The 26302-nt window shown below is 44.6% G+C and overlaps 1 protein-coding gene across 1 annotated transcript in view; it reads left to right on the forward strand.

Moving 5' to 3' along the window:
• TMEM132B (transmembrane protein 132B) overlaps window positions 1-26302 on the forward strand; it is a 277602-nt gene that overhangs the window by 170826 nt on the left and 80474 nt on the right. Inside the window, exon 4 of the mRNA XM_057746462.1 lies at window positions 25276-25462. Coding sequence (XP_057602445.1) covers window positions 25276-25462 — 187 coding nt within the window. The remainder of the gene's footprint in view (window positions 1-25275; window positions 25463-26302) is intronic.

Raw genomic sequence — 26302 nt, forward strand, 5'->3', positions numbered from 1 at the left:
CTCCAGAAATGTTGCAGAAATCGGTCCATCGAGAAACCAAGCACCACACTCAGAGGGTTGGAGAACTCAGGTTTATTAAGCTGGCAGCCCCAGATGAGCTAACGCTCCAAAGTTCTAGGCCCCAGTCTCAGGGTGAGCTTTACTTTTATAGGGGTTTGTGCACACGTTTATAGTTAGCATTGGTAGATTGGTTACTTGGTTTACAGAGCACGGAAGTTTCCAAACAGAAACTTACAAGAGCAGATGCAGAACATTCCATTTTTAGCAAAACATCCTATGGTTACATTTGATTGCTAAATCATCCTTTTTTTTGTTTTCCCTTTTTGTCACAGCAGGCATATTTTACAAAAGCAGAAGGAGCATGGAGTTATTTTTAGCTGAGTGCAAGTTTTTAATTTTCCTCTTCACAGGCACTGTGTTGAACACTTTGCTTATGTTATGTAAGTAAATACTCACGATAACTAGGTAATGAAGGTATTATTATCCGCAATTTCAGATGAGGAGACTGAGGTGTGAAGGGCTTAAACCTAAGAGAACCAAATGATGAAAGGGGGAGTCAAACCCAAGTCTATCTAGCCTCCAAGTTCCAAGTTCAACTCTTGATGTTTGCTCATTAGGGCTGTGATAGGTTTAAAATAGGTATACATATTCTTATGACACTCCTCCTTTAAGAGGTAGAGCTCATTCCCTCCCCTCGAGCATGGGCAGGACTTAGTAACTCACTTCTAAAGAATATGATATGGTGGGAATGATGGTGTGTGACTTCCAAGACCAGGTCATAGAAGGCATGGCACCTTCCTCCTTGTTCTCTCTTGGATCATGCATCCTGGGGAAAGCTAGCCACCATGTGGACACTCAAGCAGCTCTTTGGAGAGGTCCATGTGATGTAGAACTGAAGCCCCCAGCCCACAGCCACGTAAGGGCGCCATCTTGGAAGTGGCTTCTCGAGCTCCAGTCAAGCCTTTGGGTGATGCGGCCCCAGCCGACACGCTCGCTGCAGCCTCATGAGTGACCTGAATCAGAACCACTCAGCTCATCCGCTCCCTAATTTCTTTGTTTTTTAATAAATTTATTTATTTATTTATTTATTTATTTATTTATTTATTTATTTATTTATTTCTGTTGGCTGCGTTGGGTCTTTGTTGCTGCATGTGGGCTTTCTCTAGTTGTGGAGGGCGGGGGCTACTCTTCATTGTGGTGCGCGGACTCCTCATTTTGGTGGCTTCTCTTGTTTTGGAGCACAGGCTCTAGGCATGCGGGCTTCAGTAGTTGTGGCGTGTGGGCTCAGTAGTTGTGGTGCACAGGCTTAGTTGCTCCCGGCATGTGGGATATTTCCGGACCAGGGCTCGAACTCATGTCTCATGCATTGGCAGGTGAATTCTTAACCACTGCACCACCATGGAAGCCTCGCCATAATTTCTGGCCCACAGGAACTCTGAAATAGTAAATGTTGAGTGTTTTAATGTGCTAAATTTGGGGATAATTTGTTATGGGGCAATAAATAACTAAACACAAAGCCTTCTAAGGTAGAGATGAACTCCAAGTAGGCGTGTCTAAGTGAACACAATCCCTGAGCGGGTAAGGGTTGCATTAGTCAAGTTTCCCTCAAAGCCATAACTTACTGAGGGTAGCTTGGTTTACCCCCCATTGCTGTAATGTTCACTAAACGTTCAGGCCATTGGTACACAGGTCTCAGATGCTACCTCTTCAAGAGTGGAGAGCCCTGTACCTAACCTTCTACCTTCTCTGATGTGGCTGCCTGCATACCTGTGAGCCCATAAGAGAATGGGATATTCTGTTGTGAGTGGCCACTACTGAACCTACCCATTACCAGGTGCCGTATGACCCACTGACTCAACGAATCAATAGACCTTTGCTTCTTTGCCTCAACTGTGGGGCCTGAAATGGGCAGAAAATGCAATCAGTTTTCTCAGCACATCAAAGACCGAAGAATTTTTTTTCTGCTCTTACCTGAGGCCACCTTGGAAGACATAGCACTCTATTTAAAGCAGACCACTATTTTTCTTTTTACATATACATGTGTCCATTCTTTTTCAAATTCTTTTCCCATTTAGGTTGTTACATAATACTGAGCAGAGTTCCCTGTGCTATACAGTAGGTCCTTGTTGGTTATCCATTTTAAATACAGCCATGTGTATATGTCAATACCAAACTCTCTCTTTCCCCAACCCTTCCTCCCTGGTAACCAGAAGTTTGTTCTCTAGGTCTCTGAGTCTAAAACCGACCACTCTTAATGAGCAGGAATGGAAAAGTCAATCTCTTTCTCTAGGAAACACGGTTGGGGTAAAAAAGGAGTCTGCAAAGCCAGGTGCAAGATTGACAATTAAATCAAATTAATAAACTGGATTTTCAGGAGAATTCCTGGAAAGGGGGAACATTTAGTCAAGGAGTCCCAGTAACTCTTTTGAGTGGAAGTGGTCCAGGCTCACGGGGACCTGGGTTTCCGCGGGTTTATGAGCGTGCCCTGCTCCCCCTCCCTCCTTACCTCTCAGGACGGGGGAGCACATGGGGTCTTTGACCACCTGTGCAAACTGTTCTGTGTTCAGTTCAAATCTGACGCTCAGCCTTTGTCTGTCTCCTGACGTGACTACTGGTTAACTCTTTTGCTGTCCCTTGCGGTGTCCTCCAAATACAGCTTCGTGCTGTTTACACAGCTAATTGCACACATCCGATGTCTGGTGGCATCGGTGTGAATGTGGGCTGCTGGTTGGGCTGCTGCTTTGCCTGCTCCCTGTTACTGGGTATCATGTGACCCCCACATCCTCCACGGCCTATCCAAATCCATCTCCCATCATCCCTTGCAGTTTCTCGACCTCCGGGGGTGGGGGATTGCAGGGACCTGCAGCCAGGACTTCGTGGATGCAGGTCAGGCTGTACAAGTGATGTTCTGGGCAGGTCTCAGGGTCCTTGGGATCCTGAGGGCAGTGGGAACTCCTTGAGAGGGATAGAAGGGCTAATGTGATCCTGCTGTTAGCATCCCTCCTTCCCTTCATCAGCCAGCCAATCACTGCAGGGATGAATGGGGCAGCATCCAGAGAAAAATGCATGACCCTAGGTGGGCACAGGCTTCTCTGGTCCTGTTTCCTGGCAATCATGGGAAGGAAGCCCATTCATCCTTCACTCAGTCCTGCGAAGATTTCACTTAGCTCATGAGAGGTTCCTGATGCAGTGTGTGCCGTGGGGACATGGTGTGAATAAAAACAACACAGTTCCCTCTCTCTGAAGCTTAGTCAAGTGAGGGAGATGAAAATAAACCCGTAAAGGTGCGTAAACACCTAATTTCAAACAGAGGCGTGTGCTGTGAATGAAGAGTACAGTGAGCTCTGAGAGACAGTTGAAGGGAAGGGACCCTTATCAGGGACAGAGAAGTCCCATCTCTGCAGTGGAAATCTACCATCGTGATAATAATTACATGCAGAGCAGTTTTCTACGTGCTCCACCCATGGGCTCTTTTAATCGTCTCAATAGCGCCGTGAGGGCCTCACCTCCCCAGAGGACCACGACCACACTGCTTGAAGCATTTTGCCACAAGGCATTTGGTCTTAGGTCCAAAGGCTCAAGCTAAGGCACAAAAGACATCTGGGAAGATGTTTGCAATATGTACAATTTGCAATGGATTCACATTTCTATATGCTTCCTTTCTGCTCTCCAAAACCCCCCAGAATCTCTCTCGGGGTCCAGCCTCGCTGGAAACAGACATGGGAGGGCTGGAGATGTACTCAGCCTCGCCGGGCTGGCGCTCCGCAGAGCCGGCACCACAGCAGGCATGGGGGCCACGTCTGGAGGGTCATGGGGGTCCCATCAGAGCCAACCTTGAATGACAAGCACGCTACTTATTCTCTCTTGGCCCTCAAGCCGCCTACTTTGCATGCTTTTCTGCTGTGGGATTTGGGGGTTCATGCCAACAGATTGAGTCACCTGGTCTCCCCTGCTGCTGGCTTCTGGCTGGGCTCAGCCAGTGGGAGGCATTAGTGGGAGACCAGAGGGTAGGAAGAGAAAGGTCCTTCCTGCGTGTGTTCCCTCCTCCCAGGGCTACAGCTCCTGCTAGGTGGCCCCCCATCCATGGCTCCAGATCTCACGGGGCACCAGAAACAGTATTCTCCCTCCCCCCCACCCCCATAGCCCTTCAAACTCAGGGGCGGTGACAACTTTTTGCTGTCACTCACCTCTGGCTTTTTCTTTTTCTTTCTTTCTTTCTTTTTTTCTATACATCTTTATTGGAGTATAATTGCTTTACAATGCCGTGTTAGTTTCTGCTGTACAACAAAATGAATCAGCTATATGTACACATATATCCCCATATCCCCTCCCTCTTGAGCCTCCCTCCCATCCTCCCTATCCCACCCCTCTAGGTCGTCACACCTCTGGCTTTTTCAACATTCCTTGTTATTTCTTGTATCCCTGCTTGTTTTTCTGCAAATATGCCCCTCGTCCCATACTGTTCCATTAAGCCAATGTGAGTGGAACCCTGCTTCCTGCTGGGGCCACTACAGGTGCACCAGGCCACAGCCCTGAGACTTCATTGTGTAAGCAATGGGCAGCACGCCTGAGCTTGCTGATGTCTTCCTGCCAAAGACACTGTGCAGAATAGACAGACCATCACCTGCCACATCACGTGTGCACTGGGGTCATTGTATTTTGAATAATATTAGGGCTAGACGGATGTCAAGCTTTCCTTTGGTGGCGGGTTCTTGAATATGTCTTGGTCTTTTAATACAAAGTCATTTTTAAAAAAACTTAATACCTTATTGCAAATGCTTGAGAGACTTTGCCTGAACATTTAAGGTGCAAGATGGCTCAGAGATTGCGAGAGACACGGGAATCATTTCGATCCATTTGAGCTGTAACAACACAATACCCTGTCCTTCTGAAAGGGTTAGCTTCCACTCGGTGGGTTCTTCACTTGTTGAGCTATGATGGGATACTAGCCACTTAGCTCTGGATTTTGAAACAGAAAAAATAAAGTGGAAAATGGTTTCCCTGGCTTTCAAGACGAGATTATAGAATGGGGTTGGGAGATGTGTCACTTTTAAGTGTTAGTAATTTAGGCCTTTTAAGGAGGTTTCATACTGGTGTTCGGGTCCATTTTCTGGAGAGGTGAGGCTGCCCGTGGAAGACAGCACTAGGCTTTAAGAAAGGAGGTTTGCTCGCACTTGATACTGATTTATTGCTCTATTTGGCTTTCCCCATGTAGCAGCTGAAATATGGTTGAATGCCAGTGGAAAGTCACCAGAGTTGAAATTATGAGGCAAGTAAAATAATGCCACTTGTGTATCGTGAAATACTGCATCTCCATCTCATGAGAGACTTCAGTGCTGTCATATTTATATCAATTTTTTTTAGTTGCAGGCAGAAGGGGCTTAAATCAGCTTAACCAAATATTGGAGACAATGCTTTGGCTCTAGTCCCGGGACAGTCCAGGGCGTGAATCTGATTCCTTGGCTGGCTTTAGGACCTCTTAAGATATAATTCTCTCCCTTGCTCCCTGCCTCCATCACCTCTTCTGCAACCTCTTTTGCCTTCATTCTCAGGCAGGTGCTCTTTATAGACTGAGAGCTTAATTCTACCAGCTCAGAATCTCTTCTCTAAAGAGAGCAAGTTTCCAGTTTCCTCCACCCCTTTTCTTTCTGTGCTTTGCAGACCATTCTCTGTTAGCGCAGACTTTCTTTAGACTGTGGACTGTTGCGTGGGTTAGATCTCAGCTCTTTTCCTAACAAGCATATTCAGGTCATGACCTTGGAGCCAGGTATTGGTTTGGATCCTGGTTCTATGACTTCCTAATTGTGAAGCAGTGGGAAAGTCACTGAACATCTCTGAGACTGTCCCCTCATGTGTAACTTGGCAATGCTAGAGCCTCTCTCAGAAAGCTGTGCTGAGACTCAAGTGATTAAGGCCCCATCACAGTGCTTAGCGTGTACCAGGTACCAGGTGGGGTGCTGCTATAAAACACCGAGCCAGGCTCAGGCCTTGGCTCAGTGAGAAAATTAACCCAACTGCGGAACCATGCATCCCTTACTTCTCTGGTTGTCTCAGTGATTGGACTTTTTCTCTTTTATGGTGATAGAGAACTGGATGGGGTTAGGTCTCTGTAGCCAGTGGTGGGGTCCACATTTGCAGCTGGTTTCTGGAAGGACACATCCCTTGATGGGATGTGTGAGATTTTATGAAAAGGGGCTGCATCACTGCTGACCGGCTCTCAAGGGCTGGAGGCTGGTCCATGGCAGTATCTGCAGACGGGCCACAGGGAAGCCACCCGTTTCCCCTCTGCTTCCTGCTTATCACTCCCTCCATGAGTTTGTGCACCTGTGTGCGTGAGTGCATGCGTGTGTAGGACATGTGTGCTTGTACACAGCGAACTTATTTCCACCTCAGGGCCTTTGCTTCTGCGGTTCCCCCATCTGGAACACTGACCTCCATCACTGAGATCTCAGCTCTCAAGTGTCTCTTCTCAGAGGGACCTCCTCTCATGACTCTATCCGAAAGATCCCTCTCCCCATCATTTTAATGCATATTATCTTCATCTCTGCATATCTCTGCATCAGTCAGGATGGGTTAGATGATGCTGTGATAACAAGCCACCCCCAAGTCTCAGCAGTTTCAAACAACAAGGGTTTATTTCTCACTCACGCTATGAGCCTCTGGGGACTCTGACCTTCATAATCTCGAAGGCGGCCGAAACAGTGCGTCCTCTTGAAATAGAGGCTTATACTGGTGATTAGGTACTTGCCCAGAAGAGGGACACACAACGTGTTGGTCAGGCTCTGACCTCAAGTGGGTCAGAAGTGTAACCCTCTCCCGTATCCAAAAAATGGGCAACAGCGGGTGTTTATAGCAGGTCACTGATAACTATCAAATTCACTATTTAATAGTGGCCTCATTTAATTTTATATTTGCTTTGTAATAGTTTCCTTCTACTAGAATATAAACTCCAGGAGAGCAGGAATCCTACCTGCCTTCCTCACAGCTGATCCCAGTGCTGAGAACAGAGCTTGGCACCCAGGAGATGCTCAAACACGTTTTATCAAATGTTTGAATGAATGAGCTATAGTCCAGAACTTAAGACACCCAGCCGAAGACTGTGAGTTTGCAAAACCCTGGCAGAATTAGAAACCAGGTATAGACCACAGATTCTTTTTATGTCTTCCGTAGGTGCACTGACCTTGATGTTCTGGAACAGTCCTAAGTTCAGATGCTCGGTCCCCTTTAGAGGCTCACAAACCTCCAACAAGATGCCCTCATTCTGTGTTCAGAAAGCATGGTCCCCAGACTCCTAGCATCTCTCAGGAGGGTGAATCAGCCAGTGTGCATCAGAGGAAGCAAACTGTGGCCTTAAGACTAAATAGAGTTTTCAAAGAAACTAGCTTTGCAGGCATTGACCTTGAAGGTTCAGAGGCGAAGTAGGAATTTCTCTTTGCTTGGATGTCCGCCCTGAATCCAAAATGTGCCCTTTTCACCCAGTTGTGCTCTGTCTCCCAGCACACTCCTGCTCCACCCTGATGGTGGAGGGTGCAGGGGGACATATGCAGGATGCCAAAGGTCGCCAGCCGAATGGCCATTGCACAGCCACAGAGCTTCTCATTAGTGAAGCCTGTCTCAGCCACCGGAACAGATGTTACTTTTCATCCTGTGGTTTCAGGCCAATTAGTGGCCGTCTTCCTCCAAGGATCTGACCTGGTGCTGACTTGCATCAAATCTCATCATTATCTGGAATCATTTTCATTCCTTGAGAACATACAGAGGAGGGAGATGAGACTGATGTAGGGTGAGCCCTGGGCAAGTTCAAGGTGCTGATACAGGAATCCTACGTGAACTCAACGTCTCCGTCTCTGGAACCTGCACACAGAGGTCTTTCCCTGTTCTGGACCATCTTATTTTTGCATCCTGTAATGGGGTATATGAATAGCCTTGCAAAACAAACAAATTAAAAAAATCTAACTTTTAACCACCGTTTCCGATTATTTCATGCATGATTCTGGTTCATACTTGCTCCTCTGGACCAAATTTGTCTCTTAAAATATGGCAACATAGGCTCAATTGTATGTAAAGAATTTCAGGATTGCTTGGATGGATGTAACCAGTAAAGGAGTAGTTGCAGAAGTTACATGCACATAATGCTTTCTAATTGTGGTTGACTTAAGACCTAATTACTATAGAGTAACTGGCCTATAAGAAAGATTTTTGAGGCTGTTGTAATGAATACAATAGGCCAAGTAGGAGATGTGATGGGATCATTGGGTTTTAATTAATCGGTGACCGGAGAATTCCTGTTTCCTGAAGGAGAGCTTCTCACTTAGGGAGATTTACACACTGTGGGAATTACAGGGGCCTGCAAATCACTTCCATTGAATTTCTGCCCAACTGACATTTATTGAAAAGCTGCCAGGTAAATTGAAGGTTACAGGAATTCTAATCTGATTTTGGACCCAAATGGTATTTAGAATGTCAATCTATTTGTGGGATTCTCTTAACTCTACTTAGTTTCAAGGTTAATGAGGTTAGAGATTCCATTTGGGTTTGTTTTTGAACACCCCAGAGTGTCTGTCTGTCTGTCTGGCTTGTCTTTCATTTTTTTTTTGTTTGTTCTTGTGATGTTGAAATAACTCCAGGTGATTTGGAGGTGCCATGACCTTTGAGAATGCTAGAACGATTTTAATCTAAGAAGATAGATATTTTACCTTCTTAAACTGGTAATCATGATCATTTGTGATGCTCCCTAGAAAAGTGGTCCTTGTAATCCTTACTTATCACTGAGTCCGCTGTAACAGTACCTGCCTTCAAAACATTAGCATCAGGGCTTCCTTAGTGGCTCAGTGGTTAAGAATCTGCCTGCCAATGCAGGGGACATGTATTTGAGCCCTGGTCCGGGAAGATCCCACATGTCAAGGAGCAACTAAGCCCGTGTGTCACAACTACTGAGCCTATGTGCTGCAACTACTGAAACCCACATGCCTAGAGCCTGTGCTGCGCAACAAGAGAAGCCACCGCAACAAGAAGTCCATGCACCACAATAAAGAGTAGCCTGCACTCTCTGCAACTACAGAACCCAACAGCAGTCAATAAATAATAAAAAATAAATAAATAAAATTATAAAAAACAAAGAAAAATTAGCATTGGATGCAAGGTGAATAAGTTCTAGAGACTTGCTGTACAACATCGCCTATGGTTAACAATACTGTGTTGTACACTTAAAATTTGTGAAGAAGGTAGATTCGTGTCCAGTGCTCTTATCACGATGAAAAAAGTAGCATTGGTGATCCCAAGTTCAGTAATGGCTGAGAAGTTGGTATCACGCTAGTACTCTCACAGTTGACACCTATAAACTCTGCAGAAAGTACAAAAATACCCAGCTACCTGAAGGGTGTAGAGAGGGACCAAAAGAAGCAGACACTTGGCAACAGGGAGCAACACTAGGTGAATTTCCCATTTTATGAATCATAGACTAATAGAAGCCCCCAGGCAGAGAAGTTGAAGCTCAAAAATGCCAGGCTTTTCCGATGCTGTTATGAAGATGCCCATAGAGGAATATGTACGTTGGAAGAGAGTGGGGTTGAGTGATGCATGGATGGACCCAGCCAGGGACAGGACTGGGGGGACCTCACACACAAAGATCCGGGTATTACCCTCTGCAGAAGCCAGAGAGGGGTGGGGCTGAAGGGTGAACTACGAGATTGACAGCTCATTCATTCATTCTTTCAAGATGTATTTATGGAGTTCCTCCTACGGACCAGATGCTTTTCTAGGCATTGGAGGTATTGCACGGAACATGAAGAAAAATCCCATTGAGTTTACAACCTAGGAGACAGGAATAGCCTATAGCAAAAGCAAGTAAATAAAATAGAGTAAATCCCCGATACAGGAACTTTCAAGTTGTAAACTTTCAAAGATGCTAATGTGTGTTTGCATGTCCTATCACGTAAGTTAATTCATGTGTCCGGCCTACGTTGTCACGTGCGTGCATCCTCTACAAGGGGTTGTGCTTTTGTGTACTTTACAGTACTGTATAGAGTGCAGTAGTACAGTGTCTTTATTTCTTGTCTGTTCACTCGATGCCAGCCCCTGTATGCCAGCTGTTGTACTACTGTACTTTTCAAGGTCCTGTCCTGTAAGATAAAAATGTTTCCCTTACTTTGGGGGTTTGTTTTCTATGTATTATTTGTGTGAAAAGTATTATAAACCTATTACAGTGCCGAGACCAGCTCGGAACTCGGGGTGAATGATGGGTGCTGCAAGCTTAAAGAAACACAGACACAGATTTAAGAGAAAGATGGGACCAGGGGACTCAAGACCTCTAGGATCAAGAGCCTCACTGATTCATCCCACATTGCTTTTATTGAGCTCTCCGCATTCCAGAAGCAAGGTAGCCTAAGGTTCTCACACTCCCAGTTTTGTCCCACAGTCAAGGTTATCTTTGAAGTAAACAAACAAAGGCCTCACATGATTGGGGGCAGTGATCTTTGTTTGCTTCCTGGGTCCCTATCTGAGCTGGGCATGGAAAGCAAAGCAGCCCTGGGGGCAGAAGACCTCTTTCAGAAGGAGTAAGGGTCTGTGCCCCACCCCTGTTGGCCCCTCTGCGACTGTGCCTGTCTTAGGTTGTTCCTCCCCTGAGGAATCTTACCCGTCTCTGGCTAACCAGCCATCCCCCGGGGCCAAACAGGGTGATATGAGGTGTGCAAGTGAGGAACGGGCTGCGCCCCCAGAGAGGGTCAATTTTCTGTTTCCGCGGTAGCCTATGCCCCCATGGCCTCCACGCCCAGCACCCTTAGTGCCTCCGCTGCTCAAGCAGGACATCCTGCACCCAGTTGCTCGGCCCACATCCTTTAATTACTTTTAGTAACATTTTCAAGGTTTCAGAAAGACTTCTGAATGTTTTCCCACATTACAGTACAGTACTATATAGCCGATTGTGTTAGTTGGGTACCTAGGCTAACTTTGTTGGATTTCTGAACACACCCTTAGAACGGAACTCGTTCGTATGTAGGGGACTTGCTGTCGAGTATGTTCGATGGCATTAAGTGAGAATAAGCAGGGGAGGGAGAGAGGGCTGGCTGGAGCAGGCGATGGGTCTTTCAGCTGCGTCACGTGAGGAGACATCACTTAGAAGGCAATTTTGAGGCAAGCCCTGAAGTTGAGGGGTGAGCTGTACAGACGTCGTAGGGAAGGGGAACCAGGTAGAGGGAGAGGCAGTGGAAAGACCTCAAGGCAGCAGCGTGCCTGATGCTGGAGGAGCAGTGGGGGACCAGTGTGGCTCAGACGGAGTGACTGAGGGGACGGTGGTGGCAAAGCTGTTCAGGGAGGTAACGGGCATTGGGGCAGGGGGACCGGGTTGTGTAGGGCCTTATAGATCCTTGTAAGGAAATGGGCTTTTATGGGAAAGAGATGAGACTTCCTTAAGGGTTTGGAACAGGACGGTGAAAATATTTGACTGTGATTTAACAGGAGTACTCTGGCTGCTGTGTAGAGAGAAAGGAGTGGAGGGTTGGGGGTGAGGGTAGAAGCGAGGGGTCATTTAGGAGGAGATTACAGTCACTGGGCAAGAGGGGATAATGACTTGGACCACTGTAGGTGTGGACAGCACAGATGGGGGGATATTAAGGAAGGATAGGATGACCAAGGTTTTGGCCTGAGTAACCGGGAGGATGGATGGCTTTGCCTTTGATGAGGAAGAGCATATGGTGGGGGTGGACTTGGTCTTGGGGAAGAGCAGAAGTTCAGTGTCAAGTCTGAGGAGCCTTTTGGACCCCTAACTGGAGCTGCCAAATAGGCAGTTGGATAAAAGAGTCTGGAATTTGGGAGACAAGTCCCAAACCTCAGGATCCTCTCTTTTTTAAAATTTTATTTTATTGGAATATAGTTGATTTACAATGTTGTGTTAATTTTGCTGTACAGCAAAGTGATTCAGTTATACATATATATGTATAATACACGTATATATATTCTATATTATGTTATATATTATATATAATTGTATTGTATTATATATATATAATATATACATATATAATTATATATATACATACATATATACACATATACATATATATGCATTATATATACATATACATACTATATATAATTGTATTGTATATACATTATATATATTATACATATATATATTCCTTTTAAATATTCTTTTCCATTATGGTTTATCACAGGATATTGAATATAGTTCCCTGTGCTATACAGCAGGACCTTGTTGTTTATCCATCCTATATATAATAGTTTGCATCTGCTAACCCCAAACTCCCAATCCTTCCCTTCCCCCTCCTCCTCCCCCTTGGGAACCACAAGTGTGTTCTCATGTCTCTAAACCTCATGATTCTTGCCCTCTGACTCCACCTCTTTGAGAGCCGTGACTCCTCCGAGTACTTACAGTCAGATGTCTGTGGTCTTTAAATGATACTGTAGGTGAATGGGAGCTTTCTTCTGCTCCAGCGTTCTGCAGGCCACTCATCTTGGGCCTGATCTTTGCTGGGTCAGCTGCTGATATACCCCCGGTCATGCAGGTGTCGCAGTCCCCTTCATGGGGAGCCCAGCGTAATCCTTTGTGCAGGTTGTTGCTCCCGTATCTCAGCAGGGAAGAGACTAGGGCAGGTGATAAATTGGCATTGATTGCAGCTGCCAGCTGGCCCCTGGTGACCAGGGTAGCCTGCAGGGTGCTGGACTCATAGGTGCCCTCCACGGCCACCTGGAGGGGCCCAGCTAAACCAGCACACATGGGATGCGACCTGGGGACCCCAGCCTCATTAACAGCTACTCTCCTTGGAGGAGACAACCTGCCCGTTAGGCAGCAGAAGAATCCGCATTTAATGAGGCCCTTCCCAGTCCAGGTGCAGAGAAATCCTGTGCAACACGGCAGGAGAAAGGCTTTCACTGAGAAGCAGCCTCTTTGAAAGATAATTAGTCTTGTGTGTGACTCTGCTTGTATATGTCACTGGGCCTGGGAAGAGCTGGGGACAGGCCATCTCCATAAACATGCCAGCATGAATGAATGAGTGAGTGTGATGTTTACTCTTCCCCCAGCACGGCCTCTGGAGTCAGCTGGTGAATCCCGGAGGCTCCGTCTGTGCCTGCTGACTTGCCTCAGTCAGGGCTGCCTTGTTCTCTAGTCCCGAGTGTGGCTCCCCCCCTCCTCTCTGGACTCGCAGGAGGCTGGTCCTTGCTGGTGCCTGTGGTCAGATGGGGCCGTGTGCCTGGTTCTGTCCTCACTTCCCGACCAGAGCACTTCATTGTCAAGGGAGAGAATGACCAGAGCTCTCCTTTCCCTTTGGGTCAGAGATCAGATGTTCTAGAGGCAGAACGGGGGGTACAAAGTGCTCTGTTTGTGTAAAAACAAGGCAAAGAATCACTCATGTTCAGGCTCGAAGGTGCCCAGACTCTCCGTGGAGGGCCAGTGAGAAAATGAAGAACTTCGTGCCATTTGCAGCCACATGGGTGGACCTAGAGATGATCATACGAAGTGAAGTGTCAGACAGAGAGAGACAAATATCATATGATATTGCTTATATCTGGAATCTAAAAAAATAACACAAATGAACTTATAGACAAAACAGAAATAGACTCACAGACATAGAAAACAAATTTATGGTTACTAAAGGGGAAAGGGTTGAGGAGTGATAAATTAGGAGCTTGGAATGAACAGAGATACACTACTGTATTTAAAGTAGATAACCAACAAGGACCTACTGTATAGCCTATATTCAGTATCTTTTAATAACCTATAACAGGAAAGAATCTGAAAAAGAATATATATATATATGCACCCCAGTGTTCATTCCAGTGCTGTTCACGATAGCCAAGACATAGAAGCAACCTAAATGTCCATCGACAGACACATAGATAAAGAAGATGTGATGTATATACACAGTGGAATATTACTCAGCCATTACGGAGAATGAAATGATGTCATTTGCAGCCACATGGATGGACCTAGAGATGATCATACTAAGTGAAGTAAGTCAGACAGAGAGAGACGAATATCATGTGATATCACTTATATGTGGAATCTTAAAAAATAACACAAATGAACTTATTGACAACAGAAACAGACTCACGGACTTTGAAAACAAATTTATGGTTCCTAAAGGGTTTGAAAGGGGTGGGGAGGGATAAATGAGGAGCGTGGGATTAGCAGATACAAACTGCTATGTATAAAATAGATAACCGACAAGGACCTACTGTATAGCACAGGGAACTCTGCTCTGTATTCTGTAACAACTTAAATGGCAAAAGAACTTGAACAAGAATAGATACCTGTCTATGTATAACTGAATCACTTTGCTGTACACCTGAAAGTAACACAACATTGTTAATTAACTCTACTCCAATGTAAAATAAAAAAAGTTATAAAAACCCAAAGAAACAGCACAGGATTCCATGAGTCATTGACATAACAAGAGCGTTGCTCAAGGTTGGTAATGGAAAGAGACAGAGAGAGGACGACTCTGAGAAGCTGTGTTCAGGAAGTCGGTGGGAGATGATTTCTGATGTCATTTCTTGGAAGGGTTTTCAGGATGTTGTCAGAAAGACAGACGCAGCAGCGGGGGGAAATTAATTGTAGCAATTGTCTTCGCTGTCTCCGGGCTTGTCACGGTGATGCTGATAAAGTCAAATCAGCTGGAAGTGAGGGTGAGTTGTTAGTGTGAGAAATGGTCCAGGATCCGGCAGCTGGGAGAGTGGAGGTGCCCACGGTGTTTGCTCATTATCCAGATTGATTGTTTTCAGCTCTGGAAAAATGTTGGTAAGCAAAAATAAGGTTACTCACACCAGTCTGCGAGGTACTTGGAAATATTTTAAAATGGGGGGAAAAAAAGAAGAATTTAGTATCATCTTTTTTCTGTGGTCGGAAAGTGGGGCAATGGGTTAGTCGACTTACCCTGAGCTGGTTTGAGTTAGGTGGAGAGTTTCTAGGAGTATTTACAGCAGAAAAATGTATTTGAGATTTCAGCACAAAGGAGAACAAGCCAAGCAAGGGAGAGTTGATGATGGTAGCTTTCTTTTTTTAAATTGAAGTAGAGTTGATTTATGATATTGTGTTACTTTTAGGTGTACAGCAATGTGATTCAGACACACACACACACACACACACACACACACGTACACACACATATACTCAAGATTATTTTCCAGATAAGCAACAAGGATTTATAGTATAGCACAGGGAACTATATTCAATATCTTGTAATAACCTATAATGGAAAAGAATCTGAAAAAAACAATATGTAACTGAATTGCTTTGCTGTACGCCTGAAACTAACACTATATTGAGAATCAATTACATTTTAACTTAAAAAATAATGCTACAATCAACATTTGGGTACAACTTTTTTTGGGGGGGCGGGGTGGGCTGTACCGCGAGGTGTGGTGGATCTTAGTTCCCCGACCAGGGATGGAATCCATGCCTCCTTCAGTGGAAATGCAGATTCCTACCAATGGACCACCAGGGAAGTCTCCGACATTTGTGTACAACTTTTTATGTATACATACGTTTTCATTTCTCTGGCATATATACCTAAGAGTGAACTTGCCAGGGCACGTGGTAATGCTATGCTTAATTTTTTGAGGAACTGCAAAGCTGTGTATCAAGTCAGCTGTACCATTTTATGTTTTCACCAGCAATGCATGAGGGTTACAATGTCTTCACATTCTCGCCCACGTATTTTTGTCTGTCTTTTTGACTATAGCCATCAGAGTAGTTTGCAGTATGATCTCACTGTGGTTTTTTTTTTTAATATTTATTTATTTGGCTGCTTTGGGTCTTCGTTGTGGCACGCAGGCTCTCTAGTCATGGCGAGTGGGCTTAGTTATCCTGCGGCTTGTGGGATCTTGGTTCCCTGACCAGGGATTGAACCCGAGTCCCCTGCATTGGAAGGTGCATTCTTAACCCCTGGACCACCAGGGACGTCCCTTCACTGTGGTTTTGATCTGTGTTTCCTTAGTGGATCATGATATTGAGCACCTTTTCAGATGCTTATTGGCCATTTTTATATCTTCTTTGGAGAAATGTCTATTCAAATGCTTTACCCCATTTTAATTGCTACCGTTGTTGTTTTTTAATTGTTGAGTTGTAAAAGTTATACATTCTGGATATATAAATATTTATATATTTACTTATATGTATGTTTATACCAGATATGTGACTTGGAAATATTTTCTCCCATTCTGTAGGGTGTCTTTCCATCTTATTGATAGTATTTGAAACACTAAACTTTTAAATTTGTTTCTTATTTTTTTGTGTGCTGGTGCTTTTGGTGCTGTATCTGAGAAACCATTGCCTAAACCAGAGTCATGGAGATTATTGCCTATGTGTTTTGCTAAGCGTGTCATACTTTTAGCTCTTAAACTTGGGGCTTTAATCCACTTTGTGTGAACAGCCGTCTGCAGTTCTAGCTGACTGTTGCCACGTGGGAAAGTGGGGTCGTGTTGCCTGCTCTTCCAGTTTTTCCAAGAAGCCAGAAATACCAAATCTTTTTAGTGTGAATATTTTGCATTTAAAAACATTGGGAACTCGAGGATGGAAGATGCCTTAGAGGACTGGGGCAGGGAGGGTGGGGGGGACTCGAGGGGGGGGCGTCAAGGAAGGGAGGGAATATGGGGATATGTGTATAAAAACAGTTGATTGAACCTGGTGTACCCCCCAAAAAAAATAAAATAAAATAATAAAAACAAAAAAAAAACAAAAAACAAAACAAAACATTGGGAGCCAAGTACAATTTTGGGAAAACACAGTAGTGGAGGTGGTTAAATAAGTACAGTCCTGGCCACGTGCAGCCAGGGGACCATGCTGTGACCGCTGGGTTTTCTATTTAACTTTCCTAGTCAGCTAGAAAGGCAATAAAAGAACCCCTGTTCTTGGACTATTCACATTTGACACAGTCTCTCAGGATTTTTTTAAGGTTCTAGATAGCAGTTTAATGAGAAGTCTTGAAATTAAACCAATGAGGAGAGAAGGTTTTGAGTCCCAAAGTCCCTGCTCTAAACTAGGAGCTTTTAAATATTTTTAGACCTTTGGGACTTCCGTGGTGGTCCAGTGGTTAAGACTCCACCCTTCCCACGCAGGGGGCTGGGGTTCGATCCCTGGTCAGAGAATTAAGATCCCACATGCCTCTAGGTGCAGTCGAAAATAGATAAATAAATAAAAAAATATTAAAAAAAATTCTTAGACCTTTGCCTGCCAACCACAGTCTGACTGGTCAACTTGATACATTCTTACCACAGCGAACTTGGAGAGAGAGCAGTGCTGCCTTTGAGGAAGCAGAAATGAGGAGGTAGTGACTGGATTTTGTGCAGTTGCAGAAGGGGATGATTTACTCATGTCAGGCTCTGAGAGTGGCTATGAGGTCATGATGAAAGGGCTGTGTGATAGGCTGACAGACTAAAAACCCTCTGCCCCGTTGATGGGTTTGGTGAGCAGGGGTTTGATCCGGGAGGACTGGTGTTGGGGGAGGGGGAGTCACGGAGTGGGAAGGACGTCTGGAGGGGAAAGAGTGTGTGATGAGGGATGCCAGGCAGTGGGGCTGTAGCTATTGCCTGATGTTTGAGCCCATTCTTCAAAGATCAGCCCAAATCCAACCTCCTCCAGGAAGGCTTCCCTGACCTGCCAGTTTCTCTCTCCTCCCAGCATCGCAGCACAGCCTCTCTGGTTCTAAGATCTTGCTCAAACTGCTGTTTGATATTCAGTGCTTCCTTCAACATACGTGTAATGAGCACCAACTAGGTCCCAGGCTGGGGACACAGTAGAGAACAAAGCAGGCAGAAATCCCTGCTTTCCTGGCAGTTACGTATGTGTGCGTGTATGTGTGTGTGTTTGTGTGTGTGTGAGAGAGAGAGAGAGAGAGAAGACACAGAGAGAGAGAATCAACATAACAGATAAATAATTTAGTATGTTATACAATAAGTCCCCCACGAGTTCCATTCCGAGGGCGTGTTCGTAAGTCCAATTTGTTCGTGAGTCCAACAAAGTTAACCTAGATACCCGACTAACACCATCAGCTATCTAGTCCTGTACTGTAATAGGTTTATGATACTTTTCACACAAATAGTACATTAAAAAACCCACAAAAAATAAAGAAAACGTGTTTAATCTTACAGGACAGGACCTTGAAAAGTGCAATAGTCCAGTACAACAGCTGGCATACAGGGGCTGGCATCGAGTGAACAGGCAAGAAGAGTTACTGGCTGGAGGAGGGAGAGGAGGTGCGAGATGGTAGAGCTGAAGGATCATCAGCAGTAGGAGAGACCAGCTACATCTTAGCAGTACCAGCTACATCACTGCTGATTTTATGCTTGTTTTCGGACATCCTGGGCTTGAAATAAAGATACTGTACTACTGTACTCTATACGGTACTGTACAGTAAAGTACATAACAGCAGAACCACTTGCACAGGATGCACGCACGTGACAATGTACGCCAGACACGTGAACTAACTTACGTCATTGGACATGTGGACGCACGTTTGCCTCTCTGAACTTTCGAAACTTGAAGGTTCGTATGTAGGGGACTTACGGTAAAGTAAAAGCTGTGGAAAACTTAGAGCAGGATAATGGGGTAAGAATCCCAGGGATGGGGAGTGACATTTTCAGTGGGGTGATTTGCTGAATGGGCTGTATTTGAACAAAGACTTGAAGCACCTTGTGTTCATGCTGATGGTTTGGGATAAATGTTTCCCATGATTTTTTAAAAACATTATTTCTATTTATTTATTAAAATAGATTTACTCATTTATTCAGCAAACATTTGCCAAAGATCTGTTAGGCTTCTGTTCATCCTTAAGGTCTCAGCTCAAATGTCAGCTCCTTACAGAGGCATTCCCTGAACACGCTTTTCATTGTCTCCTGTTGTCATTTATCTTCTATTTTAAAATTGAAATTAACATTTTATTGTATTTTTTATTTATTTTATTTATTTTTTAATTGAAGTATAGTTGATGCACAATATTATATGTTACAGGTGTACAATAAAGTGATTCACAATTTTTGAATGTTATACTTCATTTATAATTATTATCAAATATTGGCTATATTTCCTGCGCTGCACAACATATTCTTGTAACTTATTTTATACATAATAGTTTGTACCTCTTACTCCGCCACCCCTATATTGCTCCGCCACTCTGCCCTCTCCCTTCTGGTACCCTCTAGTTTGTTCTCGATACCCATGCGTCTGTTTCTTTTTTGTTATATTCACTAGTTTGCTGTATTTTTTAGATTCCGCATATAAATGATAGCATATGGTATTTGTCTTTGTCTGACTTCACTTCGCATGATAATCTCTGGGTCCATCCATGTTGCTGCAAATGGCATTTTTTCATTCCTTTTTTACGGCTGAGTAATATTCCATTTTATATCTCTTTTAACCATTCATCTGCTGATGCTACTCAGGTTGCTTTCATTTCTTGGCAATTGTAAATAATGCTGCTATGAACATCGTGGTACATGTATCTTTTTGAATTAGTGTTTTTGTTTCTTTCTGCTATAGACCTAGGAGTGGAATTGCTGGGTCATGTGGTATAAATATCAAATTGTATTTTTTTAATTGAAAAAAACTTATTTAACTTTTTAAAAAGAAATTTCATTCTTCTATTTTTAGGATAGCATTTATCATGACCTGGGCTTGTGCTGTTTGTTTATTTACCTGACTATTAAGAGAGAAATCTCATCCGTTTTGTCTACCAATGAATTCTCCATGGCTGACACATATTCAGTGCTTAATAAATGTCACTGAATAAATGAACATACCAGGGATTGTAGTGACCATAGGTTTTGACCTTTAAGAACTTATGTTGATAAGATTTAGTTGATGGTATTTACCCAAAGGAACTGAAAACTTAATGTCCACACAAAAATCTGTATACGGATGTTTATAGCAGCGTTGTTCATAACTGTCAAAACTTAGAAGCAACCAAGCTTGTCCTTCAGTAGGTGAATGGATAAATAAACTGTGGTCCATTCAGACAATGGGATTTTATTCGGTGCTGAAAAGATATGAGCTCTCAAGCCATGAAAGGACAGGGAGGAACCTTAAATGCATATTATTCAGTGAAAGAAGCCAATCTGAAGAGGCTACACACTATGTAATTCCAGCTCTATGACATTTTGGAAAAGGTAGAGCTCTGGAGACAATGAAAAGATCAGTGGTGGCCAGGGGTTGGGGAGGGGAGTGATGACTAGGTAGAGCACAGAGGATGTTTAGGGCAGTGAAAATACTCTGTATGAGACCGTAACGGTGGATACTTGCTGTTATACATTCATTCAAACCCATAGAATCTACAAAACCGAGAGTGAACTGTAATGCAAACTGAGCACTTTGGGTGATAATGACATGTCCATGTAGATTCATTGATTGTAACTAACGTACCGTCTGTCGGGGGATGTTGATTACAAGGGAGGCTGTATGTATGGGGGGAAGAGGATAGATGGGAAACTTTTGTACCTGCTTCTCAATTTTGCTGTGATCTGAAAACTGCTCAAAAAAATGAAGTCTTTTAAAAAAGGATTACAATCTAGTAGTGGAGACAGAAATGTCTTCTCAAAGCAGAGTGTATAAATATACTTACCAGGCAGGCAGGCAGGATAGATCTCAAAATCCAGCTGACTGTAGCATCTCCCAGAATGCACATGACACCCCTGCCCCCGAATTTACAGGGTGTCCTGCTAGGTCTGTGGAGTGTGTTCGGAGAATTAAACAAATACGTATGGAACTCCTACAATTTTCCAGGCACGATGCCAGCTGCCACAGTCAGAGAAGCAACAATACAGGTACATTGGTGTCCTGGTGGTGTGAACAGTCAAGAGAGGAACAGTCAAGTCAGGGTTCCATCTTATTGTACAAGGACTTACTGTGAGTAACCAGCACGCTTATTCTGGGCCATTTGCTGCATGTAATCATCATTCAGTATTTACCTTGCTTTTCGGTCATCTTTTCAAAAATGCCCAGTAAAAGGCTCATAAGAAAAAAAAAAAAAAAGACTCGAGACCAGAGACAGCCTCTCTTGCTCCATTTCTAGAAAAAAAAAAACAAAAAACAACTCATGTGGGCATCTCAGCCTGGTAATGTTGCAGAAATCGGTCCATCGAGAAGCCAAGTACCACACTCAGAGGGTTGGAAAACTCAGGTTTATTAAGCCAGTGGCCCCAGACGAGCTAACACTCCAAAGTTCTGGGCCCCAAACTCAGGGTGAGCTTTACTTTTATAGTGCACATGTTTACAGAGCATGGAAGTTTCCAAACAGAAACTTACAAGAGCAGGTGCAGAACATTCCATTTTTTAGCAAAACATCTTAAAGTTACATTGGATTGCTAGGTCATCCTGTTTTTTTGTTTTTCTTGGCACAGCAAGCATATTTCACAAAAGCAGAACAAGCATAGAGTTATTTTTAGCTAAGTGCAAGTTTCTAATTTTCCTCTTCAGTAGCTGAGAATTATCTACAAGTTTGTGGGGAGAAAACAATACTTTCGTTAAATGGTACAACCTGCTGAAGAACAGTTCAAGCTTTGGAACTCTCTTTCCCTCTTTCTTTATTTCTCCGCCCCCTCCCTCCCCACCCCGCACAAAACAACCATCATTGTCATCATGGGGATCTGCTGAGAAATGGCTGGATGTAGCTCCTGGGGACCAGCTGCTGGGTCTGTCCGTCTCCCCTGCTCCTATCCCTCCTCCTCCTTTTCTTAAAAATATTTATTATTTATTTATTTATTTATTGGCTGTGTTGGGTCTTCATTGCTGCTCTCTGGCTTTCTGTAGTTGTGGCGAGCGGGGGCTGCTCTTCATTGCGGTGCGTGGGCTTCTCATTGCGGTGGCTTCTCTTGTTGTGGAGCACGGGCTCTAGCATTGGCAGGCGGGTTCTTAACCACTGTGCCACCAGGCAAGCCCCCTCCTCCTCCTCGCTGGTGTGTCTGAACTGCAGCCACACTGTGCGCTCAAAAGCTGTCCCACGGTCCCATGGAGGTGCAGTTATTTTACAATGTTGTGTTAGTTTCTACTGTACGTCAAAGTGGAGTTCCCTGTGCTATACAGCAGGTTCTCATTAGTTTTCTATTTTATACATATTAGTGTGTGTATGTCGATTGCAATCCCCCAATTCGTCCCACTTCCCCTTTCCCCCCTTGGTGTCCACATGTTTGTTCTCTACATCTGTGTCTCTATTTCTCCCCTGCAAACCAGTTCATCTGTACCATTTTTCTAGAGTCCACAAATATGTGTTAATATACAATATTTATTTTTCTCTTTCTGACTTACTTCTGTCATACATACTCTGTATGACAGTCTCTAGGTCCATCCACATCTCTACAAATGACCCAAGAGGCTTAGCTTTTATTAAAGGACAGATTTCCATAGGAAACAGGGCTTCTGGGAAGCAAGTCCTTTTGGGGGAAGGTCTTTCTCTCTCTCTCTCTCTCTCTCTCTCTCTCTTACACACACAATTCCTCACCCCAAGGAAAAGAAAAATATCTAATGAATATCTCCTGACTGAGCCACTGATCCTGATTCCCCAAAGGCAGTTGGTAATTATTAAATTGAGAGAGTCATGGAACACTTTTCTAAATGGAAAGGCTTATCAAGAATAGTTCCAGAGCAAGTAAAATTAATAGTTATAAACCCATGTCCATAGAAATGGACTTATTAGCAGGCATGCCAGCTGCCTTAAAAAAAAAGGCCCCCTTCCTCTGGTTTGAGGGAAATGACTTAAAATAGAAACTTGGGCATGAAAGTGACTCTAACTGCACTGTTATTTCATTTGTATCTGAACCTGAGCAGATTCCTGTAGCTGTAGTTTCCACAGGAGAAGAAGAACCCACAGTTAAGGGGGGCCAGCCCTCCCATGCAGACCCTGCCCCCTTTGCCCAAAGACTGGCCACTTCTGCCCCCCAAGACCAGAGTGCGGATTTGCAGGATTAAACTGCTGATAACAGGGAGAGTTAGACTCCTTTTCTCGCGCTGGATTTTCACTGTCTCAGTGGTAGTTTTCCTGAGGTTTCCTGAATGCTGAGACCCAGGAGGCATTAGAAGCAGCTCCTTAGATCTGCTTACAAGCCCTGTGCAGCCCAAAGAGAAACTGAAGATCTGGTCTGATAAGGTGGAGCATCTGTTGCAGGAGGAGACTTAACAGATGGAGAAGTGGAGAATCCCTGTGACCAGAGAGGGGACTGTAGGCTGGAGTGTGGCATCTGGGAAAGGGAGGTGACTGAAGCCAAGAACCAAGTGCCCAAGTTGCTACGATTCTGAAGTCCCTTTGGCAGCGCCTCGGGAAATAAGGGTCCCGTGTGAGCCCACTGTCATACTCTCCTAAGGCCAGGTGTCTTATTTAACCCATTCCCTTCCTCGTGCAAAGCAACATGTGCAAATAGATACTTGATGATTCATAGCTCACGTGTACCCACAAGCAGCTGGCCAGGACCACCTGCCTGTGTAATTTTGATACATTTCTACTTCAATGTAAATAGCCACTTCTGGCCTGTGACCACTGTATTGGACAAAGAAGTCTCAGAGAGTTTCTTGGAACCTTGGTGAAGTGGAAAAAATGCTGGATGTGACTAATTCTAACGTAATTCTATTTGGGGTAGAATTCCGTGTTAGGCAGGTCTGCATAGCTCAGTTCTGTCTGTCAACACTATAGCTATACTATAGCTATTTAAAAAAAAAAACTTTATTGGGGCATGGTTGGTTTACAATGTGTAAATCAACACATTAGTTGTTGTTTCTGCTGTATTGAAAAGTGAATCACTTACACATATACGTATATCCAGTCTTTTTAGATTTTTTGCCCATATAGGTCATTACAGTGTATTGAGTGGAGTTCCCTGTGCTATACAGTAGGTCCTTATTAGTTATCTGTATTATATATAGTACTGTGTATGTCCATCCCAATCTCCCAGTTTAGCTCTTTTCCCACTTCCCCCTGGTAACCATAAGATTGTTTTCTACATCTGTGACTCTATTTCTGTTTTGCAAATAAGTTCATTTGTACCATTTTTTTTTAGATTCCACATATAAGCAATATCTTATGATATTTGTTTTTCTCACAAGGAGCTAGAAGATTTAAAGAACAAATTTAATATAGCTATTCTGTCAATACAGTGGTTTCTGTCCTGTTCTCATGTCTTCAGCGGGAGGGAGCTGTCCATGGTAGGAGATTCTGTTGGGCAAGCAGTAGGCAAGGGGCTCTTTTTCAAAACTCTTTCCCTATAGGTTGTGAGTTGGGTGTCTGGGCTGCAGGCCTTGCCCTAGATCCCGCAAGGCAGGGAAGAGGCTCCCAAGCCCATTTGGGTCCAGAGAGGCCCATTGATGGTAAAGGAACAAGTGGGTTAGCATGACTCAGGATTTGGGAGCCGTGAGTCAGTTACTCTGCTGTCATACTGCTTTGATCCAGGTGGAGCTGGATTCGGGGTGATGGACAAAGACTTATGGAACAGAAGTAACTCACAAATCCCATGCTAGATGGCTTTTTGTTTTAACTGTCTGTTTAGTAACTGTCAGTGCAATAGTCAGCCTATAATTTACAAGTTCATGTCCATGAGGAGAGGCTCTCCCTGGGTAGAAAGATGCTGAGAATGACACTTGCCCTTTTCACTTACATGTGCTCCGTCCACTTTCTTGTGCCTCCTCCAGACACATGTACAATGCTGTCATTCCATGAATGAAGGCAGATGGGGGTTTCCGACATTACATCCCATCCCATTGCAGGCTGATGGCATGAAGGGTCCACTATGGTACCTTATTATGTGGCTCATAGTTTATGTCATGGACCACAAACCTTATGGTGTCCTTTCCATTCTTGGTTTCATGATGCTCCCAGAAGCTGATGTGATCACCTATATTCTCCCCAAATTCTAAAGCTCAGAGTTTGAACCATGGGTCCACAGACACACAGATAAGTAGAAGTAGAAACAGCCAGAATCCAGGCTGTGCCTCACGATGGGAGTAATGGTGGCAGGAGATGAAGGCGTGGGGCTTGGATCGTGGCGGAGGCAGTAGGGTTGGGGAGGACAGAGCTGTCACGGTGCCCAGAGATGCAGTGCTGTCAAGCTGCTCACTCAGGGAAGGATCGAGCCCTGAAGACGGATGGTCCGTCCACTCTGAGGTGTGGGCCATCGGTGGGCCACCTGTGAATCAGGCTCCATCGACACCACCGTGTGACTAGTCACACTCGGCGATCCTTCTTTGGGTTGACAAAGAGGAATGTGGCAATTTATCGCACTTTTGACGTTCTGCTGAGTCTCAGGTTTTAAACTTCACTTTACTGTGTGTTTGTTTTGTAGAACAAACGGCTCCTTCTACGAGATCTTGCAAGTGGACTTCGGAATTGACAACAGCAGTGGCCTGGCCGGCGCGCAGCAGATCACCTGGCAGGTGGAGTACCCGGTAGAGGACGCCACGAAGGAGCTGGTCGTCTCTGAGATCTTTGTTAGCCAGACCTCCTTTGTGGGCATTGTCCCACTCGCAATGGTAAGACGTTGGGCTTCCGAATCAGTGTCACAAAGATGTTTTCTTTGAGCACTTTCTTTTGCCTCACCGTGTGGCTTGTGGGATCTTAGTTCCCCGACTAGGGATGGAACCCAGGCCCCGGCAGTGAAAGTTTGGAACCCCAACTACTGGACCCAGGGAATTCCCTGAGTGCTTCTAATACTCAAAGAAACATGAGTATTTTATAATCTGCTGTTTACTATGCACCTGATAAATCTGTTTGAACAAAGGAAATACACTTAAATTACATTTTATTTACCCGCTTTCCATAACGCCTCCTTAGAAGCTCTTCAGGGTCTGCCGTGTAAATCCCTTTCCTTTGTGGACATTGCTGAGGTGTGTGCCGGGGAGCCGTGTCTCCTTATGGTCTCAGCCCGTGTGCCTCTCAGGACCGAGTGCTGTCCTGAGTGACGACGGTTGCACTGAAATGCATCAGGCGCGTGTGGGGGGAACAGCCCCCTGTGTGCTGAGTGACCCGCCCCTGGTCAATTGCCCTGAGAGTTCCCACGCGGCTTGGGGATTGGCAAACTCTAAAATGCAGATGGACCCAAAGCCTTGTTGGGAACTGACCAGCGGAACCTATTTAGGGTCCCGAAGTCCACAAAACCATGTGTGTTTCTGTTTCTGGCCTGGGGGCGGCCAGCTCTCTCCTCTGAGCTTGGCCAAAGCTTTACTCACGTCCAGGCTCATCTGAAAACAGGGTCACAGACAAGGTTCCAGAACCTAAAGGGACGGTGCTGGTGGGTCACAGGAATGATAAACCCTGGAAGTGCCTTATTCCTAATACCCTTTCCCACGCTGGAAATGTTCAAGTACATTCTG

Source organism: Hippopotamus amphibius, chromosome 8 (assembly GCF_030028045.1).
Source record: "Hippopotamus amphibius kiboko isolate mHipAmp2 chromosome 8, mHipAmp2.hap2, whole genome shotgun sequence".
Lineage (NCBI taxonomy): Eukaryota > Metazoa > Chordata > Mammalia > Artiodactyla > Hippopotamidae > Hippopotamus > Hippopotamus amphibius.